Below are 26,254 nucleotides of genomic sequence, written 5' to 3'. Positions count from 1 at the left end.
CACCCTGCTTGGACCATGCTCCAGGGGAGACTGAGCTGCAAGTAGTCCTATTCCTCCCCACCAGCTCTAAGGAAGCACACAGCCCTTTACGCCAAAGAGAAAAACGCCAGCCAGCAGTACTGCTATCCCTAACACATGGCTGGCACCAGTTTTTCCATCAAAGTCAGCTCCCATTCAGAGACAAATTAAAGTGATCGATAACCAGCTGTTTTTGCTTTTTGTTTGGTTGTTTGGTTTGGGTGGAGGTCAGGAAATCTGCATTGAGGGACCTGCCCTAAGCAGGACTGCTGGAAATCATCCATACGAGCCGGATGCTCTGTGAACTGGAAAGCAAGAAACCTCTCCAGATTCTTGTTATTACCTGTCATTCTACATTTGGTTCACTTTCACAGTAGGCAGCATATGAATATTCCACATTGTCTACAAATGAAGTCATCCTGGGAGCAGCAGGGCTGAGGAGGCCTGGATTTGGGTGGCTTTCACTCATTTCCCTTCCCTCCCAGAGTTGGGCTCTGACCACAGCCCTTCTTGCAGGCAGACCCCGCTCCGGGTCTCTCCTCTCCCTCTGTCTCCTGTCCCCGCGTTGGTGGCAGCCTACCACCTCTGGGACCTCTGCCCTGCTCCATGCCAAGACGACTCTGGTTAATTAACGTAAGCATCACTGGGAATGAGGGGCACAGAAAGAGCTGCTACAGAAGTCTCACCTTTACAGGAAACCCAGCTGGGAAAAGCAACCAGTCCTGGCTGTGTACCTACACTAAAAGTGTTGCAGGGCTCTTGGTCTTCCTTTACAAGGCAGTGCACATCACTGCAGTCGTTTCCTTATTTTCTTAACACAGATGATGGCACAGCTTATGGGGCCATCTGGAAAGCACGTTGTGCTCTCGGTAGACTCGCTTGGTATTGAGCTTCTTGCTGCTTACCAGCCTGCACCGCCCGCCTCGCAGCTCGCTGTGTGGGTGGCTTGTTCAAAGGCTTGGCTTCGTGGTGTGCTGAACTCTCCCACCAGTGTCAGAAAGGGGCTGCAGGAGCTCAGACCCTCTCAAGAGCAGGCAGAGCCACATATTTCAACATCAACCAAATCCAAGACTTGTCCTTTACAATGTATTTATTTGAAAATGTGTTAGAATACCTAACATTTCAGACTGAAAGGTCAAGCTCGGTCCCTCCCCACAGTCCGTCCTTGTTTGCAAACTGTCCTGCTTTTCCACCCAGCGGTGGGACGAGGCTCCTTCGCTCATTCAACAGCTTCCATGACTTCCATGACGAGCGTTCGTGGTCCTGTCATGATGAGGCTGCTGATGGTCTGATAGTCCAGGTGCAAAACATACATGCCATTCACTGAGAAAACAAACTGGCACACCTGCAGGGAGAGGAAGGGCTGGTTACCTGCAGCCGATGCAGTCACAGCAACTTCTGCTCATGCCTGGCTGGAGCCAGGGGCTGCGCTGCAAATAACTTGCTACAAAACGCTGCAAACCCCAAAGCGTTGTCACTCTATAAGCCACGCTAATAATCACTGGGCTATAATCACTGTATCATGAAAAAGGGGCCAAAGGGATTTAGACTGAGCTAACTGAGAGAGAAAAGACTCATTTGTGAGCAGTGGTTCATTTCACAAATGGAAATGAGGCACAATAATAACATTTAGTAATTTGGTAGCAAATGAGATTAGGTGAGGAGAAATGAACTGGGCTCTGGAGCAAATGAAATGTATTCAGCCATCTCCTTCCAACCCTGCCTGAAGCAAACAAGGAGTCGCACGCTGCCTCTGAAGAATCCCATTATTTCAAATATCCACGTGGCTGTAGAGTTTTACCAGCCTGCAGAAACTGCTCCCTCACTGCTGGGGTTCTTGTAGGGGAACTGTGAAACTCTCCATTTCTTTCATTCGTTCCTAAAACCAGGCCTCCAGCTCTATACACAAAACCCACACATGCTTGGATAGCAGGTCTGAGATGATTTTCAGGACCTCGGATCATTTCACCTGAGCCGCAAATACTGGGAATTACCTGACAAATCAAATCAGGGTATCAGTCTAAAGTTATTCATCTTTCACGAACACGGAAAATAGTTCAATGCAGAACTATGGTGTTAACAGCAGACATACACAAAGAGCAGTACATCTCGGGAGCTGTGAGAGCAGCAGGTGAGTCAAAATAAATCTTTACTCCCTCCCTGCTCACTTTGCTCTGCCTGCGGACAGCATCCTTCCCGAGGCCTCTCACAGCGTGGCCAGAGCGCTCTGCAGGCTCCATCTCTGCTGCAGGAGGTGTGAATATCACAGAGGATGCGTTCAGCCTGACAGTCTCTAGCAGGACATAAATCCTGCCTCGTGTCAAGTCACCACGAGCAAAGTACCTTCATGCCCGCAGCAGCAGCGGGTCCTCCTGGGTCCACGGCCTGGATGTGGCAAGGTCTTCCTCCTCGGACCACGAACCCCCAGCCCACAGCATCGCCCACAATCTACAAACAGAATGAAAAGGTTTTAAATACAAAGGAATGGGCTCGATAGAGGAGATGCTACATTTCCAACTGATGCAGAGAGCTCTGCTTACAATCCTCATCTCCATCGTGGGTGGGGAGGGAAAGCAGGGTTTGCCTCAGGGCTCCTCTGACACCAGTAAGAAAAAAGGACCTTCATTTTTTTGTCTTCTGTTACATTAGCAATAGTTGTTGTCACCCGATGGCTCTTTCTCAGCCTCCCAGATGGGAGGAGAACATCCTTGGGCACCAGGGAGCTTTCCATATCAGTTAAAAGTCTCTGCCAGCTCCCTGCATGGCAGCTGGGGACTAATTGCTCTTGGAAAGATTGGTTTCAAGGGCAGCCCATTTCTCTCTCTGCTTTAATTCTGGTGGACCTTTTCATTCACCTGTGCCAGTGTCTCTCAGCACACACTCGGCAATGACACATCCCTCCCATTCTCCCCATTCCCCTCATGCTCAGCCATGGGCAGAGATTAGCTTCAGGTTTCCACTCTGAATTTATGAAAGGGTTTTGAACAGGAATCACCTGAAAATCCAGCATACCAGAGGTCTTTGCCCTCCTGGACTATTTATTTCTCTGTCTGCAGGTGTAGTTAATGGCAGCATGAAGCCAGGGCAAGGTGTGAACCAGGAGCAGACTGAGGGCATTTCCAAAGTGCGTGCATGCTGTGCCCTTTTGTTGGCACCAAAAAGCATTTCCAGGATGGAAACAGCCACCATTTTAACTTTTCCCACTCTGATCTCAGCCTGTCAAAGCAGTGTGCTCTAATGCTGTGGCCATTTGACGTGACTAAAGGAGAAAAGGAATTCTCAAAGGACTTTGCACATTAGCCATATAAATAAATAACAGCAACTGCGCAGCTAAGCAGAAGGAAACGAGCCATGAAAGGCCCCGGCTGGCAGAGTTGAAGGGCAGGGCAAGAACATTCAGGAGGAGAACAAACGGCATGTCCCCATGCATGCCACACTAATCACCTGCTTTATTTTTCTTTTTCCTTCCCACTGGCTTCTACGGCCCAGTTACCCTGGGGACCAGATCTTCAGCCCTTCTGTGAGCCCAATTGCATGAAACCAGTACGGGGAGAGCCAGCATGCTTCGTAGCTGGCCACCACAGGTTCCCCTCATGGAGGTGAGCAGGGAAGGGCTGATATTTACCCCAAAATAACAGAGCACGCTAGGATCCTCAGGCAGAAGCTGTGGCATTCGCAGCCAGCACTCAAGGCAGAGCTGCCTTGGCCAGCTGCAGCAGTCTGGTCCTACAGCTTTAGAAATAATTTGAAAAGAAAAAGCCTCAAACTCTGGCTGTCTGCAGAATCACAGAGATTTTGTGGTGCGCTCATTTTGTTCATGAAAAAAAACGATCATAATAAGGGAACAGTGGTCCCTGAATGCTCCCTGTTCAATTCTACTCCATCAGCAGGTGATGGAGTGCCTTGATATATCTGTTCTGGAACAGGAACCCAAATTTGAGTTAAATAAAGCAGCGCATAAAGGTGACATTTCTGTGGCAGACAGGATGAGCGTCAAAGCCCCAACTGTCACAAGACTTGACTGAATCTACAGTTTGCATGGAGCTGGATGAAACAAATCTGATTTTTCCTGTCCAGGAAACATTCTCTTTCCCCTTTGATATGCATTAAAGCAGAGGCTGCTGCAGTCACCGCCACTTTCAGCCACAAGAACACCTGAAGACATCGACCCGCCGAGAGGCACCAGGAAGGAGAGCTGGGATGAAGTGACATGCAATCAAAGTTTTAACATGCAGAGGTCAGAGCAGCAGGCAGAAAGTGATCAAAGAGCAGCCAGGGAGCTCAATACCATCAGATTAGCGACACCATTCGCTACGGTCACTTACAGTTAGCGTCTTCTTGACATAGGGAGCCCCGGGGGACAGGAGCTCTTCGTTGGTGACAGGTCTCTTTAACACTAGGGCAGAAGGTGACAGATCCTATCAGAATCGTGGGGTTCATGCAGTAAAGCACAAGATAAGGCAGCCTGGGGTTCATGGGCTGGAGAACAGATGTCAGAATCTGCACCCAGAAACCTCTGTATTCATATCAATATTTTTCAAAATAACCTCACAACTTTTCAAATCAGGCCTCAGGGGTGAAGCTGACCCTCTCCTCCTGCAAGTCACCGAGCACAAGGTGGAGGGTTTGGGACTCGAGGCCCGAGCTAGCTCGTGCCCAGAGGGACGAGGCGCACCCTGTGCAGCAAGAGGGCAGTGCAGAAGCCCCGACCTGATTTGGGGTTGCACTCAGCCACGGGAGGGAACACCAGCGTGGGAGTAACGCTGAAGTAGGGGTTGGAGTTTCCAGCGAGGGAAGTGATGCTGCTCCTTCGAACCGCTGAGACAATTTTGATCTCCTTGTTGGGCTGCACTGAAAAAGGCAGAGGGAACAATTATCCAAGGAAAGAACAGACCAGTTTAACAAACTTCCCACACCAGCCTGACCCACGTCTGAAGGGTACACGTGCACCAAATTCGACATTTGAGTTTAGGCAGAACAAAACTAGTTTTAAAGAAGGACCAAGAGCTGAGTTGAGCTGCTGATGAGTTATTTTCCTGGGATGGTGAGCCATGATAGAGACTGCCTCTGCACCCTGACCTCCACCACAAACCAGTCCATGGGATGGGCAGTCACTTTATAGGATCCCTAATGCTCTGCTGGAGCTAATCCCTCGGCTCTGAGATGCTCTGGCGATGGAACCTTTGGTTTCACCCCCCTCAACCAACACAAGCACAGTTACCAGAGAGAAAGCTGGTGTTGCCTGGGTCTGGGTTGAGCTTGCGGAGGCAGAAGGGGCTGTCTGGGCTCTCGGACAAGGTGCGGGAAGAGTTCTCGTTGAGCAGCTCGGTGAGACGCCGCCTGCGTCGGAAGTTGATCCAGAACTGGTAGAGGAGGTCACCGTCAAAGAAGTGATGCCTGTTGGAGACTGGAGAGAACAACGGAGGAGGAGGAGGCTGAGGGGGTGTGAAAAACATATGGAAAATATACTGAGGGACCCAGGTGAATTGCTTTTGGTGCTTCTGTTTTATATTTCAGATTTTCTGACTGTTGGAGAAAGTTACCTGCAGGAAAAGAGGAACAGCAGGGCCACCTCTCCATAAAATGTCATCTCCCAGAAGCACAGCACGGAGTCACAGCCCCAACCTGCCCCTGTCCCAGACACTTGGAGGACTCCCTGCCCTCCAAATGGAAAGTTTAAATCCCGCAGATGGGTGTGATCTCCGACCGAGCGGAGCTGAACATTACATCCTCACCACCAGCCCTCAGAACTCAGGGTGGATCCCAGGCCTGCAGCCTGAGGCTTTGAAGAACCGCAGAAATATGGGCTCGGATTCCAGCTCAAAGCCCCGGCGGGTGGTGGCGGCTTGCTCGGGCTTCAAAGGTCACCAGCTCCAAACATAGAACTGAAAGGCCCCATTGCTATCTCCGAGTGGGCACTTGACCAGCACTTGTTGCGTGCCATGAAAGGGGATTTGTTCCTGGCACGACAGCTATGCTCATCGCTTGCTTTCCTTCCCCTCGCTCACCGTGCTGAATGATCCCGTGCTCCAGCAGCGCCTGGCCCAGCTCCACCGCCTCCTTTCGGCTCTCCGCTTCCCCCTCCTGAACCAGCCAGTCGACCATCTCGCAGCCCAGGAACGTCCTCTGGTACTTGATCGAGTTCTCCTCCCGCACCTTCAGGATGGACCCCTCGGCGCCGACCAGCCTGGCGGAGGTGGGACAAGGCGCCGTGACGCCGTGCAGCCCTGCCGCCGCACGCAGCCGGCTGAGGCAAGGACGAGAGCAGCGGGCAAAGCGCTCCTGCCAAAAACATCGCTGCTGGGGGGCGTCGGGAAGGGAGGGGGAAAGGCAGAGCTGCAGTCAGGCAGTTTTGTAGATCCTCAGCGCAGCAGTGGAGGCAGATTCAGGGAGATCAGTTCGGCTGCGACTTCGGCTAAAGCCTATGGGGAAAGCTGAGCAAGCAACCCAAGGCGTGCGCGAGTAGCTGATGCCAAACTGGTGAAGAAGATGAGTTTTGGTAAGGCAACGTTCGTTTTGCAGCATGGGAGAGCTACATCCAGTGCCTCCACGAGAGGGTGCAGCAGCCTCAGCCGTGAGACGCAGGATGCTCGCCCTGGCTGCTGCTGGGAGCAGAAGCAAACCACAAGCGATGCCCAACGGCCAAAGGGGATGGGGACAGCAGAAACCCCCCCGTCCTCTGAAGGACACCTCCCTCCGTGCCACTTCATGCAGCTGATTGCTTTGAGGATCAAGAAAATAGGAAGAGGCTGTTAAAGAAAAGGGGTCCACAGGGTGGTACGAGGCTGAACCCAGCCTGACAAACAGATTCCTCGGGTGTCAGGAAGACAATTCAGATTGGGAACCAGACACAATCAACTCCAAGAAAACCAAACATTTGGAGGTGGAGGGAGTTGCCTTTACTGTCCGAGAATTATTATAAATGTTTTTCCATGAGAAACATTGCATACACACTAAGTGAGGCGCAAGGAGCCAGGTCCAGAAAGGCCCTGACATTCCTGTGCCCTGCCGATTTTGCTGGGACAGAGCCGAGCAGGGCTGGTAGATCTGACTGGCTGGGGCTGTGGGGGCACTGGGAACGGCCACTGGACGTGTCCCTGCTGGGGACACTCAGCCTGCAGCCTGGCCCCTCGTGCTCCCCATTACCAACCCCCAGCACCACATCAAAGCAGCTGTGAATTGAGAGCCCAGCACCTCTGCAAGCCCAAATTGTCCTGTGGCAGGGCTCAGAAAACATCATTTCCCAATGCTGCAGCACGGGGAACAGAAAAGAAATAGCGAAGCTTGCTGTGGCTGCAGGTCCCGGCCGCAAAGCAGCAGCAGCAGCGAGCGCAGCCCTCGCCGGGAGCCGCGGGGCAGGGAAGGACTCACGCACTTCTCGTACAGGCTCTGCCCCCTCACGAACACCTTCACGTCCTTGTTGAGGGGGAAGGTCCCGTCGTCCTTGCGGAAGCGGTACAGCAGCTTGGCATCCTTGTAGTCCGAGTGCTCGTCGCACACTGGAAGGAGGAGAGCAGGGCAGGGACGTGAGTGTTATGGATGTCAGTCCGTACGGGACAGACAGACAGCAGCACTGGGCACAGGCTCAGCTTTATCCCCAGGTTAGAAGCTCCAGGGGCTGTGCAGTGCTCTGACCTCCACCTCTCGACCACGCTGCAATAACCAGCATCCAAGCCCTCGGTCCCCGAATTAGGGGATCGCAAAGGGCTGTGGGAGAGGTCAGCCCCGTGGAAGAGGCCTTGGGAAAGCTTGGCTCTGAGGCCACACTTTGACCCGGTCACTAAATTGCTTCGTTAGAATGGGGATATTGTTGATTTTAATTTAAATGCTAGTGTTTAGGTTTAGACTAAAAGAAAACAAACAGAATTGTCTCAATTTTTTTTTTTTCTAAAGGAAGCTACTGCCGTGTTTATGGAGACTTGGAAGAGGGGAGGAAAGAAACCCTACATCACCGCATCCAAAATCCCAGACCACCTACTTGCAAATTATAAGGTATAATGACAAAAACTTTTCCACACCATTTTCTGCCAGCCCTGCCCAATTCATTTGTTGGCAAGCTGACCTCAAGAGAGGTTTTTTTGTTTCTTTTCTTCCTTCAAAGCTAGGTGCACACAACTGGAATAAACCAATCACTACGAAAAGTCCCACTTTCATATTTACCTTGTGGATGAGATCACAGTCTGTAAATGCACAGTTGTTAAATTCATGTGACATTCAGCAGGCAAATATTTGGGACACAGTTTTGAGATAAACTTGCCTACAACAAACGCCTAGATTACAACTAAAAAAAAATAGAAATCACAGTCCAATTCTCAGATAAGTCAGCCTGCCTTGCTTCAGGTCAATCTGTCTGAAGGAAGAAGGGAAAAACTTCACTGATAAAAATGGTATAAAGAATATACCCAGAAAACAAAGAAAAGTAGACCAGAGAGAAGAGAGAGAGACAAAGAAAACCACACTGATTTCCTCACTGAAGTAATGTAATACACCAGAGCAAAATCCAAATGATATAACATACTTCTTGTGAAAACTTTAAAGCTTGTTCCTCCTTCTGAGCAAACTGGCAAAACTTCATTCCCATTTTGGCAACGATGCCAAAGCCTGTCGGATTATCCTGAGTTCCTAATTCCTCCCAAGCAGTCGTCCCGGTGGGAAATCAGGACACCGAAGCCCGTGACTTATCAGGCAGAGGGCAGGTCGGGACAGTGGTTTTGAAAGGTGAAAGCTGGGAACATCTTAATTGAAAGGAGTGGTGCCTTAGATGCCTTTGCCATTGGGTGATAGATGAGAATTGAGCACAAAATCTTACAGGACAGCATCCCTAGGAAGCCAAAGCGTTTTGCTGTGTGAAGCCTAACACGTTTGCAGTGTGTCACAGAGCACCAGAGTGCACCACATCGGGCAGCACGGGAAGCAATCTGCACGAGATAATTATTGCCTTCTGGTTCCCAGCGGAGAAGAGGGCGAACAGTTTAGGCAGCCAATAGCAAAGCACTTAGCGCAGTGCTGCGGTTAGCAGACAGCCCGATTTCCATAGGATTAATGAAAATTAATGGTCCTGAGGTGAGCTGGAAAGCTAGCGTGTGTGTTCTGCGAGGAATTATCGCGGGAGCAGGAGGGACGTGCCCACGATAAGCAATCAAAGCAGCACCAGCAGCCACAGCCGCAGAGGTTTAGCTAACTAATGGCTTTATTTGAAATTGTTGGCTGGAGAGATGGAAAAATAATCACTTTTCAGCGTTAATGGATAACTGAGAACTCACTGCTTCGGTGTTATGCTTTTGCAATAAAGCACAGCAGCGGGGTTTATTTTTTTTCAAGGCAGCGTAATGCAAAGGGCATGAACCCAGCAAGGAGCAGATGGCAACAGAGTGCATTGCGCTGGCCAAAGGCAGCTCCTAGAAGATGGGGGAAGAGAGGGCTGAATTTGGTGTCTGGCATCCATTTCCATCTCCTCAGCTTACGACAGACTGCCACCACACACCGGGTTACTGGAGCTCGTGTCCCAAAGATCTCATATTAAAATAAAGCTTCCCTTCTCCTAGAAAAAAAATCTGTTTTATTATTTTATTAGGAAAAAAAAATAGGCCCGAAGCCTTAAGATTTCTTTGGAAAATCTTAGTTAAGAGAAATCTGAGGAAATCTTCGCTGCAACTGCAAACATTCCTATTTAAGCACCTCTGCCCTTGTCTGTCCGAGTAGGAAATGCCTTCCAAAGGCAGAGGCAGGGCATGGGGAAGCAGCCCCAGATGTGGCTGAACACCTGGGCACCTTGCCTGGATGCTTGGCTGAAAGCTGAACGTGGAACCTTGTTCCGCTCGAGCCCCTTCTCTTCTTTGCCAACCATTTCTCAATATTTCATCTAACATGGAAGAAGCATGGCCGCACATTTTGAGAAGCGTGTAGGCAGTCGGAGCATCACTGCCTCCATCGAGAAGGCACAGCCTACAAATATATAAAAAAATAAAAAAAATCAAAGGCTGAATAGCCTTCAGCGGGCTGAGGCTCTGGGCTCTCAAAAAAAGGAAGAGGAAAAAGCAGCTCTCTCTGCCAGAAGTGACAGCAGCTGCACACCCAGGACCAGGGCCTGCAGCAAGGATGTGCCGTGCATGTTTTTGGAGAGAAAGGTGAAGGCAGAGGTGCATGCAGGGCTGCAGCAGGTGCATGTGCCAGGGCTGACCTCGGTGACTGCTCTGCAGCTCAGGGATGGGCACAGACCACAGCGCGAGACATGGGTCAGTCCAAAACTGTCGGGAGTTCAAAAAAATATTAAAGAAAACAAAGCCTGAATATTACGAGTTGGGCTTGGGAATGAAGCTTTTTCTTTTTTTCTCTCTACCCCCACCATTTTTTTTTTTTTTTTTTTCCTTTTAACAGGTTCCAAAGAAAAGCCTTTGAAATGGCATCACACACCTAATTTTCAAGGGATAGCTTTGCCCCCAGATTTACAGTTGGTTTGTTTGTTTGTTTTGGATGGTGTGGACTCCACACCCCCTCTTGTCCCACCCAGGCGTGAATGGAGAAATTGGGGAATACTGGGCCCCTACAGTAAAAAAATGAGCTTTTCTGCGGATAGGAAGCGTGCATCATCATTCAGCTTCCACTCCTGCCTGGCACAAGCACAAGCTACACTAGCTTCTGTAAAAATAACCACCCCTCTGCTGGTACGTTCGCTGTAGGTGAATACAGGTCAGGAATTACTGAAATCACCTTCAGATAAAAGCCACCTGAGATGCTTTTACCAACACCCAGCCCTATTCCCTTCCTGCAGGACAGGGAACTGGCGCATCCCCCAAAGCACTGCAGCAACTCTGATCCGACCCCATCCAGCCTGCCCACCACCCCCAGCTCCTCCAGGAGCCCTCGCCCATGGGATAGCCACAAAGAGGGAGCTGATCGTGCCTCTGACAGCCACACTTAGTGAGCAGACAGGCAGCCACCCCCTGGGGAGACTCAGTGGGTGGCGGAGAAACCCACACACCGTGGTGGATGATGTAGTGGTCCATCAGCTTCTGCATGAGGCGGATGCCCGTCTCTCGGTCTGGGGCTTCTTTGTGGTCGATCAGCCAGTCCGTGAGCTCCTTGGCCACGAAGCAGTTGGGGTATGTTCGAAGGTGGTAGCGTCTGTCCTTAATGAGCTTCCCATCGTGGAGGCGAAGCCTGGGGAGAAAGACGGCTGCTGAGCCCAGCTGGCACTGCAGGGAGCTTTCAGTCCAGCACCCAGCACCTGCCCAGCCCAGAGAAACTGCTGCTGATTTGGGACTTCTGGCAAGCACCCAGTGGCTAACAAGTTCAACCAAACCTCTTCGCTTTGCTAGACTGCATAGGTCCATCCTAAGGAGCCTCTCTTCAACATCCCCTCCTCCCTACTCCCACTGCGTGGATTTGGTGATTGCCTGCACCAGACGTTGAACCACACAAGACTTTTTGCTCTAAACAAGCCCCTGAAAAATACACAGCAGCTCACTGAAGCTTGTGAAGAAGGGCCAAAACACACCCACAAAATAATAGCACATATATTTGTCCTCTTGGCATGGTTCTGCGTCTAGCTCTCCTTCCCCATAAGTATGGGAGCAGGAACGTCGCTGCCACCAGGACAAAGGCTGGAGCCTAAAGGCTGGAGTTCAGGGTGGGACCGTCAATGGGAGCCCTTGTTTCTTCTAACAAGGACAAATGCCAGGCAGATCTGTGCTTTCCTGTGTTCCTGTACCAATAATCCCCAGAAAACACAAGCAAACTGATCCGAACCACGAGCCAGCCAAAGACAGCTCGCTCAGAGATAGCGCTGCCTTCGGTCCAGCGGTAGTCCTGACTTTTTCTGGTTCAAACTGGGATAGACTGGGACAGATTTCACCAGAAGTACAAGCGTCCTACCCTGAGAACCCTGACGTTGTGGCTGGTCTGCAGCTCTGATGGAAAGATGAATACAAGTGAAGGTCGCTCAGGTGGGTTCAGCTTTGACATTTAAAAGGACTTTAACGACAGAACGAGCCGCAAAGCATAGAGATCTTGTGTGCTCATGCCAAAGGTAACCCAGCCCGGCAGGAGATCTGACCAGCAGCCAAACTTCTGCCCTGTAGTCATTGCTGTTCTCAAAACGCTCACCCTGAAAAACGCCCTGTGCATGCAGCAGACTCAGAGGGGAGATGCTTAATTAATATCTTCTCTGTAACTTCAGGACATTTCTGGTTCCAAATTATCTATTCCAATTCACAGTTTTGCCTCAAGCCAGTGTATTTTACAAAGGCATTAATCACTGCAGTGTTTCTTTGTTTAATTCCTCAAGTTCCTTTGTTCTTTTTGAAGAAGTTTTGTAGACACCACATCGTACGTGGCAGCCTGTTGAACAATAGTTGCAAGCACCATATGAGAAATTTTAAATATCCTGAAATCTATCAGATAACAGATTATCCTACATTATAGGATTAACAAATGCCAGGGTCTCAAAAGTCTTAAGATAAAACCTTCATTGGATAAAAATGTAGTAACTGATTGCTGCAATTAGTGTTCAGGCTACTACAAGCCAACATAATTGTTAAGAGATAGGCTCAGACCTTCCAGGTAACACCCGAAGAAACATGGCAGGATTTGACAATGCAGAGACACAAAGAAAGCAACACAAATGACTAAACCGAAAATGTCACATTTCAGAATACTGCAGGAAATGCACAGATCTTCAGGGGAGGGGAAAAAGAAGATTTTCAGAAAAGAATTACTGTTAAAAACTAGGATTTAAATACATATACATTCTTATTTTGAAACTATTCTACTGTGAACAATTGTCAGGAAGGGAATAAAGTGGGGTTTAAACATCTTGGAGCAGCAGTGTCTTAGATCTTTTGTGCTGTTTGGAGTTTATGAGAAGTTTGCCCCGCTGCCCACAGACTCAAGGCAGTGGAGGACACACAGCTTGAGTGTCCTTGTGGTCTTGTTCACTGTCCTCATGTTTCCCATCAACTAAGAGGAGACAGATCGTGTCCTTCAGATACACAAGGGCATAACATCAACTGCATCTTTGAGCAGCTTGGCTGACACCTCTCTAAAGCAGCCTATATACCATGTTGGAAAAACAAAGTCACTGGGGCTGTGACTATTTCGTAACCATGCTTCCAAGTGAAAAAAAACATTAAGGAAGCGTATGTAATGCACTATTACAAATTTTCTATATGCCAAAACCTTTCCCATGTACATATTATTTCTTCAAAAGGACATAAAATAAATAAATAAAGGCACAATACGAGGATAAGATGCTTGCTGGAACACGACAGCCAACTGTTATGAAACGTTCCTGGTCTGGCAGCCAGCACTCTGCTTTCACATGCACTTGCTTTGGACAGACTGCGCTGCGTAACCGACTTGTTTCTTCGTCAAGGTCACTAAAAAGACACCATCCTTCCCTCTGCATGACCTTGTTGAAAGGCTGACCTGCAGCAGCACAAACAGAAAATAAATTCTAAGAAACCCTCGAAGGAGTCAAGAGTTTAAGTCCCACTGGTTGTTACCAACACACTGAAGGATGCCCACCGCTGGGACGCATTGCCAACCACGCAGCTCCGCTCTCCATAATTTCTGTGCACTCACATTTCACAGAGTTTGGAACCAAGAGCCTGAATCAGAGACGTACAGCAACACGAGCACTTCCTTGTATTGGAAAGGGTGCTGGGTTTACTGCACGGGAGCTGGACATCCAGAGCAATCCCTGAAGTGAGAGCTGTCCTGCACCAAGAGCCCCGTGTGTCGGCACAGAGCGGGACCCCTCACCAGGAGCTGGGGGAATCGCTGCTCATTGCTCCCCATCACCTCCTGCTTGCATAAACGGGCCTTGAGCAGCACAAATGCCAAGGTGAAAATCTCAAGGACGTTAACTGAAGTTTGCATTCCCACAGAAATTAAATATAAATGAACGACCCTGAAGATACATCATCCAAATGACCTTTTATTTTCCTATCCTTAGAGAGGGGAAAAAAATAAAAAGCTGAGTGCTCAGTAAAAGGGAGCAACAGCCACAAGAGCGCAGCTGCAAAATAGCTGCTGGAGAGGAACATTCTTACAAATCGACCACTGCAGAACCCAGCTTGCTGCACTCCCACACCTGCAAAAGCAGAAGCGCACTGGGGAGGGGAGAGCTTTGCATGACTGTGGCAGCCCACTCAAAGGCGTAGAGGTGTTTTATTTTCCTTCTTCTATCTAAATTCACATACAGGAAAACTGAACTTAAACCTCAAAAAGCAATTCCAGCAAGAGCAACTCTGCTTCTTAGTCTTCTCTTTCACCAGCACTAAAAATAAAATAAAATAAAAATATAGTAGCAGGCTTTCTGACCATGTTGTATGATCTTCCGAATGACAGCCAGAAGTTCACCTGGTGACTGCCACACCAAGCACCTCCTGTGGACCCATTATCTCAGCCAGGGATACAAACTAGGGCAGGTTCAGCTCCAAACCTTGAAGCGAACTCAATTTTCAAAGCCTCAAAGTATTAGCACTCTGTATAACAGCGTCTCAGCCGGAGTATCCAATTAAAACACCACCTTGGAAAGTCCTGGACAGCAGTTGAAATCACAACTTTGTTCTTTGTAGGAGAAAACCTTCCTTCCCTTTTTTTGTTCAAGACCGGGCATAAGTTTACTGAGTATATTTCACATCTCCGAGTGATTAATGCAGCTTAGCAGAGTTACTGGAGAACAGCTGGTTCACCTGACCGTGATGAATCCCCAGAGGAGTGCACAAGGACTTGTCTATACTTGAGAAACCCAGCTTACAGAAGGGTGTGAATTCAAAGTGCAGTAGCTGTTCCCGGATATTTCTGTGCAGATAAGCCATTTGTTGCAATTAGAAATGACTAATTGGGCCTCTCTTATGGAATGCCACCCAAGAGCACTCAACACCCAGTAAAACTACTGGGATTTTCATGCAAGATTACCCGGCTGAAACAAAAAGACCGACAGCAGGAGACGCGAGGAATGCCTGACACAGCAGCCCTGTCAAACGCAGCACCAAGATATCAGTGGAAATTAATATTTTTGTCTTTCTGATGGGGAGTGACTTGGGACCCAAACTTCTCTTCCCCCTCCGTGGACCAGGAAGCAACATCTGCGTGGAAGCGAAGGCAGCCAGCAGGCAGCCAGCCCCAAGCACAGCACGCAGCATCCCCCCCAATTTCTTTAGGATAAGTTCAGTCCTGGCCATCCCCAAGAAGCATTTCCTCACCCCTCACTTGTGCAGCTATTTCTGGCTGGGAAATGCATCCTGACACTGAACAGACTCATCGTTCCAGCCAAAGCAAACCGAGAGGGATTTGCAAACTTGCTGGGAAGCCAAAGAACCATAAAGATGGAACAAAGGTTTGTTTGGCGAAATACAATAGCAAGGAGGAGGCAGGGCAGGAAGTGGAGAACAGGGAAAACAAATGTTTGAGTTTTTTTTGTAGATACAACAGCATTATTTGCTGATCAAGGCTTACAGAGCATGCATGGGAGAAGTCTGCGAGGCTCCTTTATGCGGTGCCGTGATTCCTTATCCAAGGGCAAGCAGGGGAACACGACGCAGGCATTTAGTCCTGTCCTTGCCTCAGCAAGGTCATCCAGCCTCTGTGCCTCCGTTTCCCCATCAATACCTACCCAACTGGCCTTGGGAAGATTCATGGCACTAAATCCTCTTTACCTGCCAGGCTGGAGGATCCCCAGAATACAAGAGAGGAGCTCGAGCATGCAGCCTGCTCTGCTGTCACTCAGTTCTCCCTTCAGCTGGACTAACTGGGCAGCAGGTTGCTGGAGTCCAGCTCTCCACCTTCCTGCCCAGCAGCAGACTCCAGACTTTCTGCACTGGGAACAAGCTCCTGCCCAAACCAAGGCAGAAGGATGAGACTGCTCTGCCCAAGACCCCAGCATTTAGACCCATCACCTGCAAAGCACAAGTAAAGAGCAGTGCAGTCGTGCTGGATGAAAGCCACCTGCTGTCCTCTAGGAAACAAAGAGCTTAGACTCACAGAATCATTCAGGTTGAAAAGACCTCTAAGATCATCTGGTCCAACCTTTGACCTAGCACTGCCAAGCCCACCATTAAACCATCTCCCTAAGCTCTACGTCTACACGTTTTTTGAAGACCTCCAGGGATGGTGACTCAACCACTTCCCTGGGCAGCCTGTTCTAATACTTCACAACCCTTGCAGTAAATAAATTTTATCTAATACCCTACCTAGACTTCCCCTGGCAGAATTTAAGGCCATTTCCTTGTCTTATCAGTGACTGGGAGAAGAGCTCGATCCCCACCTCAATACAGCCTCCTTTAAGGTAATTGTACAGCTCAATAAGTTCTCCCTTGAGCCTCCTTTTCTCCAAGCTGAGGAACCCCAGCTCCCTCCACCGCTCCCCATAAGACTTGTGCTATGAACCTCGAGGTCTTCAAGAGGAGCAAGTTTCAGTTCAGGACTGCAACCTGCTGCAAGGGGTCTGAAAACTGGGATTTGGGGAGATCCCTAACTCAAACCAGGAAACTCCCAGACACTCCAGCTACAGGGAAAAATATTTATATGGGTGTCTCAAAAAGTATCTGCATCTTGTTCCCCAAAGTACATATGTCCTGTGTTTTTAAAGCTAAATGGCACTTTTTTTTTTTTTTAAAGCCTGAGGGCACATTTGCACTGGCAGTGAGGACTGAAGCTCCTAGACAAATATTGGACGGAAAAAATGAGTTGGTATTATGGGTTTTCAGAAGAATGTACCATTTGCACTGCATCTTTTCCTTGCTTATAAGAACTAGGGCAGTGCACAGGATGGTAGAAAAGCTCTTTTCACAGATAGATTTATTGTGCCCCCATCTCCTCTTTACAGTCACAAATGTCAAAATGCTCCAGGATTTGACATGCTCCTGACCTGTAAAAAGAGCTAGGAAGTCACATCATTGCCCTTGCACACCCACTCATTGCAGCTTTGACACATGGCTCAGTTAATTTATTTTCTGAATACCTGACCCCTTCCTTTGGCCCAGGCTATAGCGCCCATGACCACAGTCACTCCAGATGAGTAAAACATTGGAAATATAAATATGAATAAGCCTGCCCTGCCTGTGGGATGGAAAAAGCAATAATTTAGCGTCACTTGCAATGAGTTACTGAAATGAAGCAACGCACTCTTAGATCTGCTGCTGCTCTTCCCTACAAGAAAGTTAAGCTCATTTTCTAAACCTCACTTACAATGCAGTCAATATTTGGGAAAGACAACGGAAATGTGGCTGACCATTGTTGCACATTTACATTCCAGCCACCTTGGATGTGGGCTGTATTTCCAGAATGGAGCCCTAATCTTTAGATGGAAATTATCAGTCCTTAATACAATGCAAATTAATAAAGGTAAGGCTAACATGAACACTGAGTCTGGACAGCCCAGTGGCACAGGGTACTTTTAGGATTCTGGTGCTAACAGACATGGGCTCCGGGCTCTTTACATTATTCAAGGATATATTTCCTAGTTCCCACCCACATTTCAAAGCAAAACAGAACGGCTCCAGATACAAACAAGCCAACTCTGCTGGAGAGCGAGAAAAGCCTATAGCTGCATGTTTAGAGGCAGGGTTTTTTTTTTCCGACCCCAGACGCACGAGGAGCATGCTTCTCAGACACACGGGTTTCCCTGCATAGCAGAACTTATTTCCGTCTTCATAAAAAGAGAGCTCAGAAGATGCTTGAGAACCGGGACCTTGAAACAGCACAAGTTCCCAAAAGTAACTTTCACAAGACCCTTCAGGTTGCTCGGATTCAGGCACACGGCACCCATGGAATGCCCTCCTGCATCGCCCCAAAAGTCCAAGCCCCATGGGCAGGGCTGTCCCCAGAGTGCTGGTGTCCCCATGCTGTCAGTGTCCCCAAGCTGTCAGTGTCCCCGTGGGATGCCAGTGTCACTGCAGCAGGCTCTGGACACGGTGCAGGATGCCGGAGGAGCAGAAAACCCGCTGCCACCCAAAAGCACCAGGCGATCCTCTAGCACCCGGAGGCGGAGGGCAGGAGCTGCCCGGTGCTGAGCAGCAGGACGGGGTGACACGGGGAAGGACCTGCTTCTCCGGCAACTCGGTGCCAGATGGGGGGGGGGGGGGGGGGGGGGCGCTCGGCAAACCGAGCACCGGGGGGCACAGCTGGGAGCCCCCCGCAGGTGGGTGCAGCCCCGAGCCCCCACCAGCCCTGCCTCCTACCTCAGCTGCTCCCCGGCGATCATCACCTCTGCCCTGTAGTGCAGCTCCGAGGCTTTCTTCTTCAGGCTGCCGCCCAGGCTCTCCATGCCGGCCGGGAGGCAGCCCGAGCGGGGCAGGAGCTCCGCACCCTCCCCGGGCCCCCCATGGGCTGCGGGGCCGGAGGATGCTCGGTCCCAACCCTCGGTCCCTGCGGCTGCAAAGCGAGGCTCAGGTGGGCAGCCCCGAGCCGCCGGGGCCGCTCCCGGCCTCTCCTCCCCTCTCCGGAGGCCGGAGGAGGAGCCTCCCGACAGCCGAGGCCGCCTTCGAGGCCGGCCCCGCGGAGGCTCGGAGCTGGCCTCACCTGCAGGGTGCTCGCCCTGCCCGCACGGGTGCGGGGTGCTGCTGTGCTTGGAGGATGCTCTTTTGGTTGGGGGGTGAGGAAAAGCCAGGCAGCGACCCCGTCCTTGTGCTGTGCCTTCCCTAAGAAGGTCTCCTGCTGACTCCCAGAGTGGAGGCTGGTCCCAGCCTCTTCCCTAAGGGCTTTCCTCCCGGCTCCATCCCACACCATGGCCAACGCGGGCTGAAAAGCGGGCTCAGGGCAGCCTGGTTCCTTCCTCGTGGTAGCAACCATCATAGAGGTCGGATGGAGAAGCTCAGCCTGCAATTAGCAAGGGCTGGAGCTGATGGGTCTCCTGGCTTGGGCCATTAGAGCCTGCCTCCAGGCACCGACACCTGCCCCCGCTCCTGCCTGCCCTTTCCTCGACTGGAGATCTTTCTCTGCAGGCCAAAGCTGACCTTGCAATGATAATATTGAGTAAAGCAATAAGCAGAGGAACTGGGATATGGAGGTGATTAATTACAGCTGTCATTGCCATCAGATGCATGTGCAATTATATTTCCATTAGTTAAAGGCAAAGTGGAAAAAAAGCGGCTGGCAAAGAGGACAAAATCCCTGCAATGTAAATAGGGGGGCACCTTACAAAAAGAAAATGCAGAGGAGATGGGTTTGAGGGAAGGAAAGGAAATTGTATCAATTAAGGAAACTCTACTTCAATTCAAAGCGTAATAAAGCATCAGTAAAGTCGATGCCATCATTAATTAGATCATCTCTAGCAGCAGTTTCTCAGCGGGGAGCTTTTAGCCAATATCCCCACCAGTTCCCCCAGTCCACAAGAGATTGCTGGAATGGAACAGAGAATGTACTGCAGTGAAAGATGAAGAGGGAACCAGCAAAGCTGCCTCTCAGCACCCCGATGCTGCCCTTGTCACCTCAGCAGTGCTGACACCAGCCTGGGCAGGGGGGAGCAGGATGAGCCCTGCCAGCAGACACCAGCCCGGAGCGCTCTGCTGGGACCAGAGACGCAGCGGTCTCTGCTAGTTACTGCAGGAAACGAATTTATTTACACTAAAACCCTCTGACACTGCTGCGTCAGTGCCAAAGCTCTGTACAAAGTCACCTTGATATCAGCGAGGAGGAAGTTTTGGGGTAAACCAGTGCTGATGTCTTCAGGCTCCCTGCAGCAGGCAGGGCACTCGGAGGCACTCCCAGCCCTGCCTTTGCAGCACCCTGCAGTTCCTCTGTCTGTTCCCTTTCCTTAAGAGACCGTCTGGCTCTCTGCAATACCCCAAGGATACAAACCCCATATTCTGCAGCAGCATCCACGTCCTCACTAGCACAAGCAGAGCCTTCCAGGCTTAAATTCCCCCCCACGCCACAATATTGGTAAATCAAACAAGCTCAGGTCTGCGCTTCAAGAAGCGCAGCAGGGAGCGGGGTCTGAAATCAAAGGGAGAACTGTGTGGCGCCTTCCTGGAAAGAGCAGCGAGCTGGCACGTGGGACCACACGGTCTCGACATTCCTGAATGAGCTCAGTGTCCCAAAATCTGCTCGCTGTCTGTGGCTATAGGGCCGCATGCAGGCAGGACAGGCCCTGTGCTGGCTGAGCTGCCCTGGTCTCTCTGTGCCCCCAGTGGCTTTCTTACCTTTCCAGACCTCTGTCCCGAAAGCAAACACCGAGACACTTCCCTTTTGTCACCGAGTCCTAAGAGGGGAGATTTCGGATTCCTACGAGGTGGGTGCTGAAGGGTTTCAGAGGGGGACACAGATGTCTTGAAAGCTCTTAGGAGCTCAGGCTGGGGCACAGCATCCCATAACACCCAGCTCTGGATACAGGCACAGCTCCACTAATCCTTGCCAAGTCTGGAGGGGGTTCTTAAACCACCTTTACAAGGCTGAGGACGTGCCAGCAGCTCTCTCCTCAGGTTGCAGTTTGCAGAGGCACTTTGCTGGGGTACAGGTGCTGCTGCTTTGCCATCTAGAGGCCACCACTGCCACCCAAGCAGGGCAGAAGGACTCGGTTGACCTGCCCTCTAGGTTTCCCACCCCACAACAGAGCCCTGCCTCAGGCTTTCACTGGTTTGCACAAGAAGTTATTCCACCACATGCACCAGGGCGGGAGCACCCTGCAGGGGCACCACCACAGGGACACATTGCCCATCTCCAGCTGTCCAAGCACGGAGCTGAGTCTGAGCAGATGGGGGAATACCTGCACATGGAGAAGCAGGGGGCAGAGCGAGAAGGAGCAGCAGACATGGGGTAAAGGCTCCCTGCAGCTGGCCTTCCTCCGTCTCTCCCTGCTGCAGAGGTGAAGCCGGGGGGGGGGCTGACCACGTCTCAGCCCCGGCGCTCGCGTCCAAGCCAAACAGCGGCTGTAGCCCGAGGAGCACCAACAAGGCTGCTTCTGTGCAGGCTCTCCCAGGCATCCTCTCTCCTGCACCCGGGGAAAACAGGCTCCCCTTGTGTGCACAGGGAGGCTCAGCTAACAGATGGCTGCTCCAGCATCGTCGATGATGGGGTGCCTGTCCCAGGCTGTGCAGTGGGCTTGGAAGGTGCTCTCGGGGCAGGCAGCACTGCAGCATCCTTTATAACACAGGCACGAATGCATGCTGACCAGGAGAGTTGCTCTGATGGCTCCCATGACCACACATCTCACGATGGGGGTGCACAGGAAGGGTTCCCCCTTTAGCTTTCTTCCTGGGGCTGGTATTTTTCTCTTCGACTGGGGAGAAACTTCTTTAAATTAGACCTTAATGTTAGTATTTAAGCCACAAAAACAGCAAAGAGAAGCTACAACAATATATTCTCTCCCCTTATCAAGCCCTGAGAGTACTCGGTGTGGATTGCAGAGAAGGTGACCATGGAGTCATTGTCCCAGAGAAGGTGACCATGGAGTAGTTATTCTCCCACCAATGACCAGGACCAGTCTTATGAAACAAGTCAGCAGAATTGAGTGAAACTAGGATATTTTTTCCCCCTTTACCAGCATAAAATTAAACTGTGTGATTTGTCACTGCTAGATATTAAGCCTCAAAGTCTAAAGGGATTAAAAAAGGGATTAGGTACACTCATGCAGGACGGGCCTCGGTATTGAACAGGATAATCCAGATGCTTACTGCTGCCTTCGTTGCTGGAAGCCACAAGGTGTTGGTGCAGAGGTTGCTCACCGTTTCCTTTGCTCCTTCCCTAGCATCTGCCACTGCTCTGCATCGGAGCAAAGACCCAGGCCCCGAGGAGCTTCTGCTCTCCATTAGCACAGCAGTTTGGATGTCACAATCTTCTGGGTGTTAGGAGCAAGGGGGAGCCCTGAGCAAGGAGGTGGGGGGGCTGTTAAATGAGGCCCCGCGTGCCCCACGCTCACAGCCCCAAGTGTGACGCACCCCAGGGCTGCCCCTTGCAGATCTGATGCTTTCCCTCGAGCATTTTGTGCTGCTGAAGGGAACCCCCAGTGAGTAAACTGCAGCTACCGCCACCCTGGAGGTTACGGCATTTCAGGGCTGTGAAAAACCATCCCCAGACGTGGCTTCCCCACTCCCCATACATGCAGGGATTAATTAGATTTAATCAGTTATCAGCTGGATGCACAGAGGAAAGGTGTTATTCACAGAGGCTTTGGAGTCAAGGCTGCCATGAATATGCACACAGCGCTGCGGGGTCAACCCATTTGGTTCCTCTCCCGAAGAGCCGTAGTGCCTGATTTTTCTGTTTCAATAGATCAGTAAGTGGCTCGAGTCATTAAGTGAGCAGAAAAGAGAGAGGATCCTGTGGGTACAGCCAGGCCTCTTGCTTTTCAGCTCCCAACCTTGGCAGAAGGTCCAGCACTCACTAGTTGGGTTTTTTTTGTTTGTTTTGTTTTTTTCCTTTTCCCAAGCAGGGCTGAGGAATGCACAGGAGGAAATTCGATGAGCTCATTTAGAAATTTAAAATACACACGAGTTACCAAAAGGGAAAGAACTTGCAAAGTTCTCTGCAGCAGTGAGCACGGGGGACACCGCCAGCTGTCACCGGCGTCCCTGTCAACAACCAGGAGCTTTTGTCAGTCTTTTGCCTAAACTTTGTCCTCCCCAGGACAGCTGCAGAAACCCCCCGTGCAGGGCAGAAGAGCCCGGCTGCAGGCAGGCTCAGCTTTTCCTGCTCCGAGCTGGCACAGACACCAGCAGCTGGCATTCAGCCACCCTCCACCCCACCCCGATTTTAGTCCAGCTTCACAAGAAGGGGGTTTGCAGCCAAAGGGAGCTCTCAGCAAGGTGCCTTTGCCTGCAGGGCTGGGAGGTGCCGGGAGCTGGGCTCTGCTGCAAGAAGCTGGGGTTGGCTGCAAAGCTGTGGCCGCGCTCCTGCAGCGCTGCTCCATGTGGCAGTGCCTGTGCCACTGGAGGACGGAGGCCAGCACACAGCAAGCACCTCCAAACTCTGCAAAAGCAGGGAGAAATGAAGGAAAAAAAAAAAAAAAAAAGGCAGATCAGCAATACTGGGGGCACCTGGTGCGGAGCTAATGCCAGCCTGGAGATCGGCATGCACCAAGGAAGTGGTGGAGGTGCACTGCGGTAGAAAGGCTCTGCCCCAGCCTCCGTTCCCGTGCTGGAACCAGTAAAGTAATGGGACCGGACAGCAGGTCTGTCGGGGTCTGGGAAGCGGGGGAAGATTTATTGCCTTCTACCGGCAGAAAATGAGCGGGTTATTCAACAGTTTCTCATTAGCCAGTTATAAAACTGAGATGGAGCTTTCGTGTCATTGAGTGTCCTTTGTTTTGTTCCAGAAAATAAATGAGGAGGTGTTAGGGCATATACATGCTTCTTTCCACAGAAAAGAAAAACTACTGACCCCAAGCAATCAAACTTTGTAAAAAATAATAACAACAACAAAACCTGGCTGACTTCAAAATAGCAAATGGGGAGGGGGAATTTTGTTTCCCTTGAAATTTTGAAGAATTACAACTCGGTTATAGTTCTGCAAAATGTACAAGGAATGGAGCTTTACATTAAGAAAAACAAGAATAACACAAACACACTAAAACAAACAAACAAAAGACAAAAAAAAACCAACTCCCATGATTGCATTGCTTCAGGACCTGCAGCTTTAATGAAAACACCACCAAAAAGTTTATTTTGTAACGAAGTAATCAACATTTTTGTAAAAAACAAGAACAGAAAAAAACACTCAGCAAGTCAAATGAGTTTAATTCCCACCCGGTCCCCATGAGATGAAGTTGGGCTGCCCCAGCTCCACGAGCTGCCCACGGCAGCCAGGCTGCGGCCACAGCCACCCCGCAATTCTCCAGCATGGCTTCGAAATCCTGGTCAGGGTCAGGTCAGGGAATGACAAATGCAGCACGGCACGTGCAGAGGGTGATTCTGGCCCCGCTTTTTCCCCATAGCATAAATTCTCAGGCTTCGGAGGCGGGGAAGGATGAGCCTCGTGCTTTTTGGACTCCGTTCTAGAGCCCGGTGTTTGTCACAGCCTGAGCTCGGACGTGCTGCATCCAGCGTGGTGAATGCTGCCGGCGAGAAGGGAGAGCCGAAGTCGGGAGGCAGGAAGGAAAAATCACAGCACGCGTGGGAAAAGCACAGCACGTGAGGTCGGGGGAGAGGAACTCGCACCCCGTAGGCTCAGCACACCATGAAACGTGAAAGTCAAAGGTGGAGGAAAGGCTGGGATGGGGGGTCAGCAGATACACGAGCAGAAACAAATTTCCAGCCCCGCATCCAGCTGTTCAAATCATCGTTGGAGCTAGATTCCCCCAAGCCATGCCTGGTGACACAATCCCCTCTAGAGGAAGGAAGGAGAGGTGAGCCTCCCCCAGCAGCACCCTCCGGCCGCCTTCCCCAGGGGCTGGGCATTGCCCTCTCCATCCCAGCAGCCAGAGAAGCGTTTTGCAGCCCTTCTGTCTAACTAGCTTGGATATTACTGGCAGCCTGGGCTACACAGCAAGTTTTTATTCCACTTGAATAGGATCTGTGCGCCTCAACGAGGCGTATGACCAACTTGGAGAGACACTTGGTTGGGACAAGAAGCTTAAGACTTGCCAGGGCTTTCACATTCAGCCTCTCTCTCTGGACTTGCCTGTACCGAGGTGACACCGAGGAGCCAGCGTTGAATGGTTAAACCTTGGCCAGGTGGGATACAGAATATATTTGTGATTCAGCAAATTGCACGGAGGTACAGCCCAAATGTGGCAGGAGTTCTGCAAAGAGTTAAATCAGCAATTCGCTCCTTAACTGAACAAGCTCATACACTAGAGCAAAACAGGTTTCTGTAAAGAAGAGAATTCCTGGTTTGACCTTGATCACAACATCCCTCATATTGTCTGCCACATCAGTTACATATATTAAACATCCATATCAGCAGAGTAGAAAAATTATACACAAGCAGTTTTTGCCCTGTACAGCCAAAATTGAACACATATTTAAGGCAGCTTGAGCAATCCCATAAAGAACTGCTGATATTAAGCAGTAGCACTTCAATCAGAAATGAACCATTTTTTTATTATTATTTTTTCCTCCAGAAAGACACACTCCAGCCTTTCTGCGTTTCCTGGCAGAAGCTGATTTATCTATTGCAAAATTCAGCAGCCTCAGCAGAGCCGAGCAGCCTCCCTGAGGGCGCACAGCTTGGCAGAGCTTAAAGGGAAAGACAAAGGCAGTTTTACAAACTGCCAAGAGCCGATAGCACTGGATTTTCCTGCCTGAGCTGCGATCACGATCCTGGTGAAGTGCAATACAACCAGAGCCTTGGCAGCCTTCGGCTCTTAGCGCCTGCAAGTTCAAGGTTTCTCCTTGGCGGTCTTCTCGGTATTTCATCCTTTCCATTTTACACCTGGCTGTTCTGGTAGTAGGAGACAGAGAATCATTTGAGGATAGAAAGAGAACAAAAACCAAACAAAAAACAAAAACAGTAAAAATTTCATCCATCACCTAAAGCAAGCGTTAATCAGAAGAGGCTAACCTTTCTTCTCCCCCACCACCGAGGGGATGCAGCTTCTCGCTGACACAGCACGAGCAGCTGGAGCCAAAACAGCCCCGCAACGTGTCTTGGCCCACTTGCCAGTTAGCGACTTAACAGATGAAGAACGATCGTGCTGCACTTTTTGGAGCTTGGGGTTTTACCGCTTCCAAACGGGACAGCCCAGCTGCCCTTCACGTTCCTTACAGGACTTCCAGCTCTCACCCTATGGTCACATCCTGGGGAAGGCAAAGGTGCCCAGCCAACTCCTGGAAGAGCCAAAAGCACGTCTCAGAATAGATCCTGCTGATGAAACTACTGGAATAGCTGCGGCACAGGAGAAGGGAAACCCAGGCCACAAAGCTGTTAACCAGGGCTGGGGGCTTTGGACACAGCCATGTCCCCCCATGCCGCCCGCTGCTGATGCAACGTGCTTAGGCCTCATCCCGGCTGCGGGCTCTCGGACACCTCGGAGGGCAAAACGTTTGATTCATCAGTGAGGTAGGGACCCAGGGAAACCCAGGCAGCTGCTTTCTGAGCCTGCATCTGCTGTGGAAGCATACAGAAACAGCTACGTACCAGTAAAACAGCTTGAAGCTGAATTTGCTCCTTGCTGGGATCACAGCACAAATGACAGCTGGGACAGGATACAGAAAAGTTCACCCAGTGGAAGTGAGCTGGACGTTGTAATGGCAGTAGCAGTCTGTTTTCCCTCTGGTCAATGACCATGGCATTTTTGTGGTCTACAGACGTCACTTTTTCTATCAGCTTCTACTGGTAGTGCTTAGAATAGGCA

At 50.5% G+C, this 26,254-nt stretch overlaps 1 protein-coding gene across 1 annotated transcript; it reads right to left on the bottom strand.

Moving 5' to 3' along the window:
* Positions 1-1,090: 1,090 nt before the first annotated feature.
* LOC121079135 (DEP domain-containing mTOR-interacting protein-like) lies at positions 1,091-18,477 on the bottom strand. The gene is made up of 9 exons (XM_040576012.1): positions 18,204-18,477; positions 11,000-11,178; positions 7,394-7,517; positions 6,027-6,205; positions 5,240-5,425; positions 4,729-4,869; positions 4,344-4,414; positions 2,362-2,466; positions 1,091-1,363 (listed from the first exon to the last, which is right to left on the bottom strand). Exons 1-9 carry the CDS (start codon positions 18,287-18,289, stop codon positions 1,238-1,240), a joined length of 1,197 nt encoding a protein of 398 aa, XP_040431946.1. The 5' UTR covers positions 18,290-18,477; the 3' UTR covers positions 1,091-1,237.
* Positions 18,478-26,254: the final 7,777 nt, after the last annotated feature.

This window comes from Cygnus olor, chromosome 16 (assembly GCF_009769625.2).
Source record: "Cygnus olor isolate bCygOlo1 chromosome 16, bCygOlo1.pri.v2, whole genome shotgun sequence".
NCBI classification, from domain to species: domain Eukaryota; kingdom Metazoa; phylum Chordata; class Aves; order Anseriformes; family Anatidae; genus Cygnus; species Cygnus olor.
Note: the sequence above shows the minus strand (reverse complement) of the source record. Positions and strands in the feature narration are given on the sequence as shown.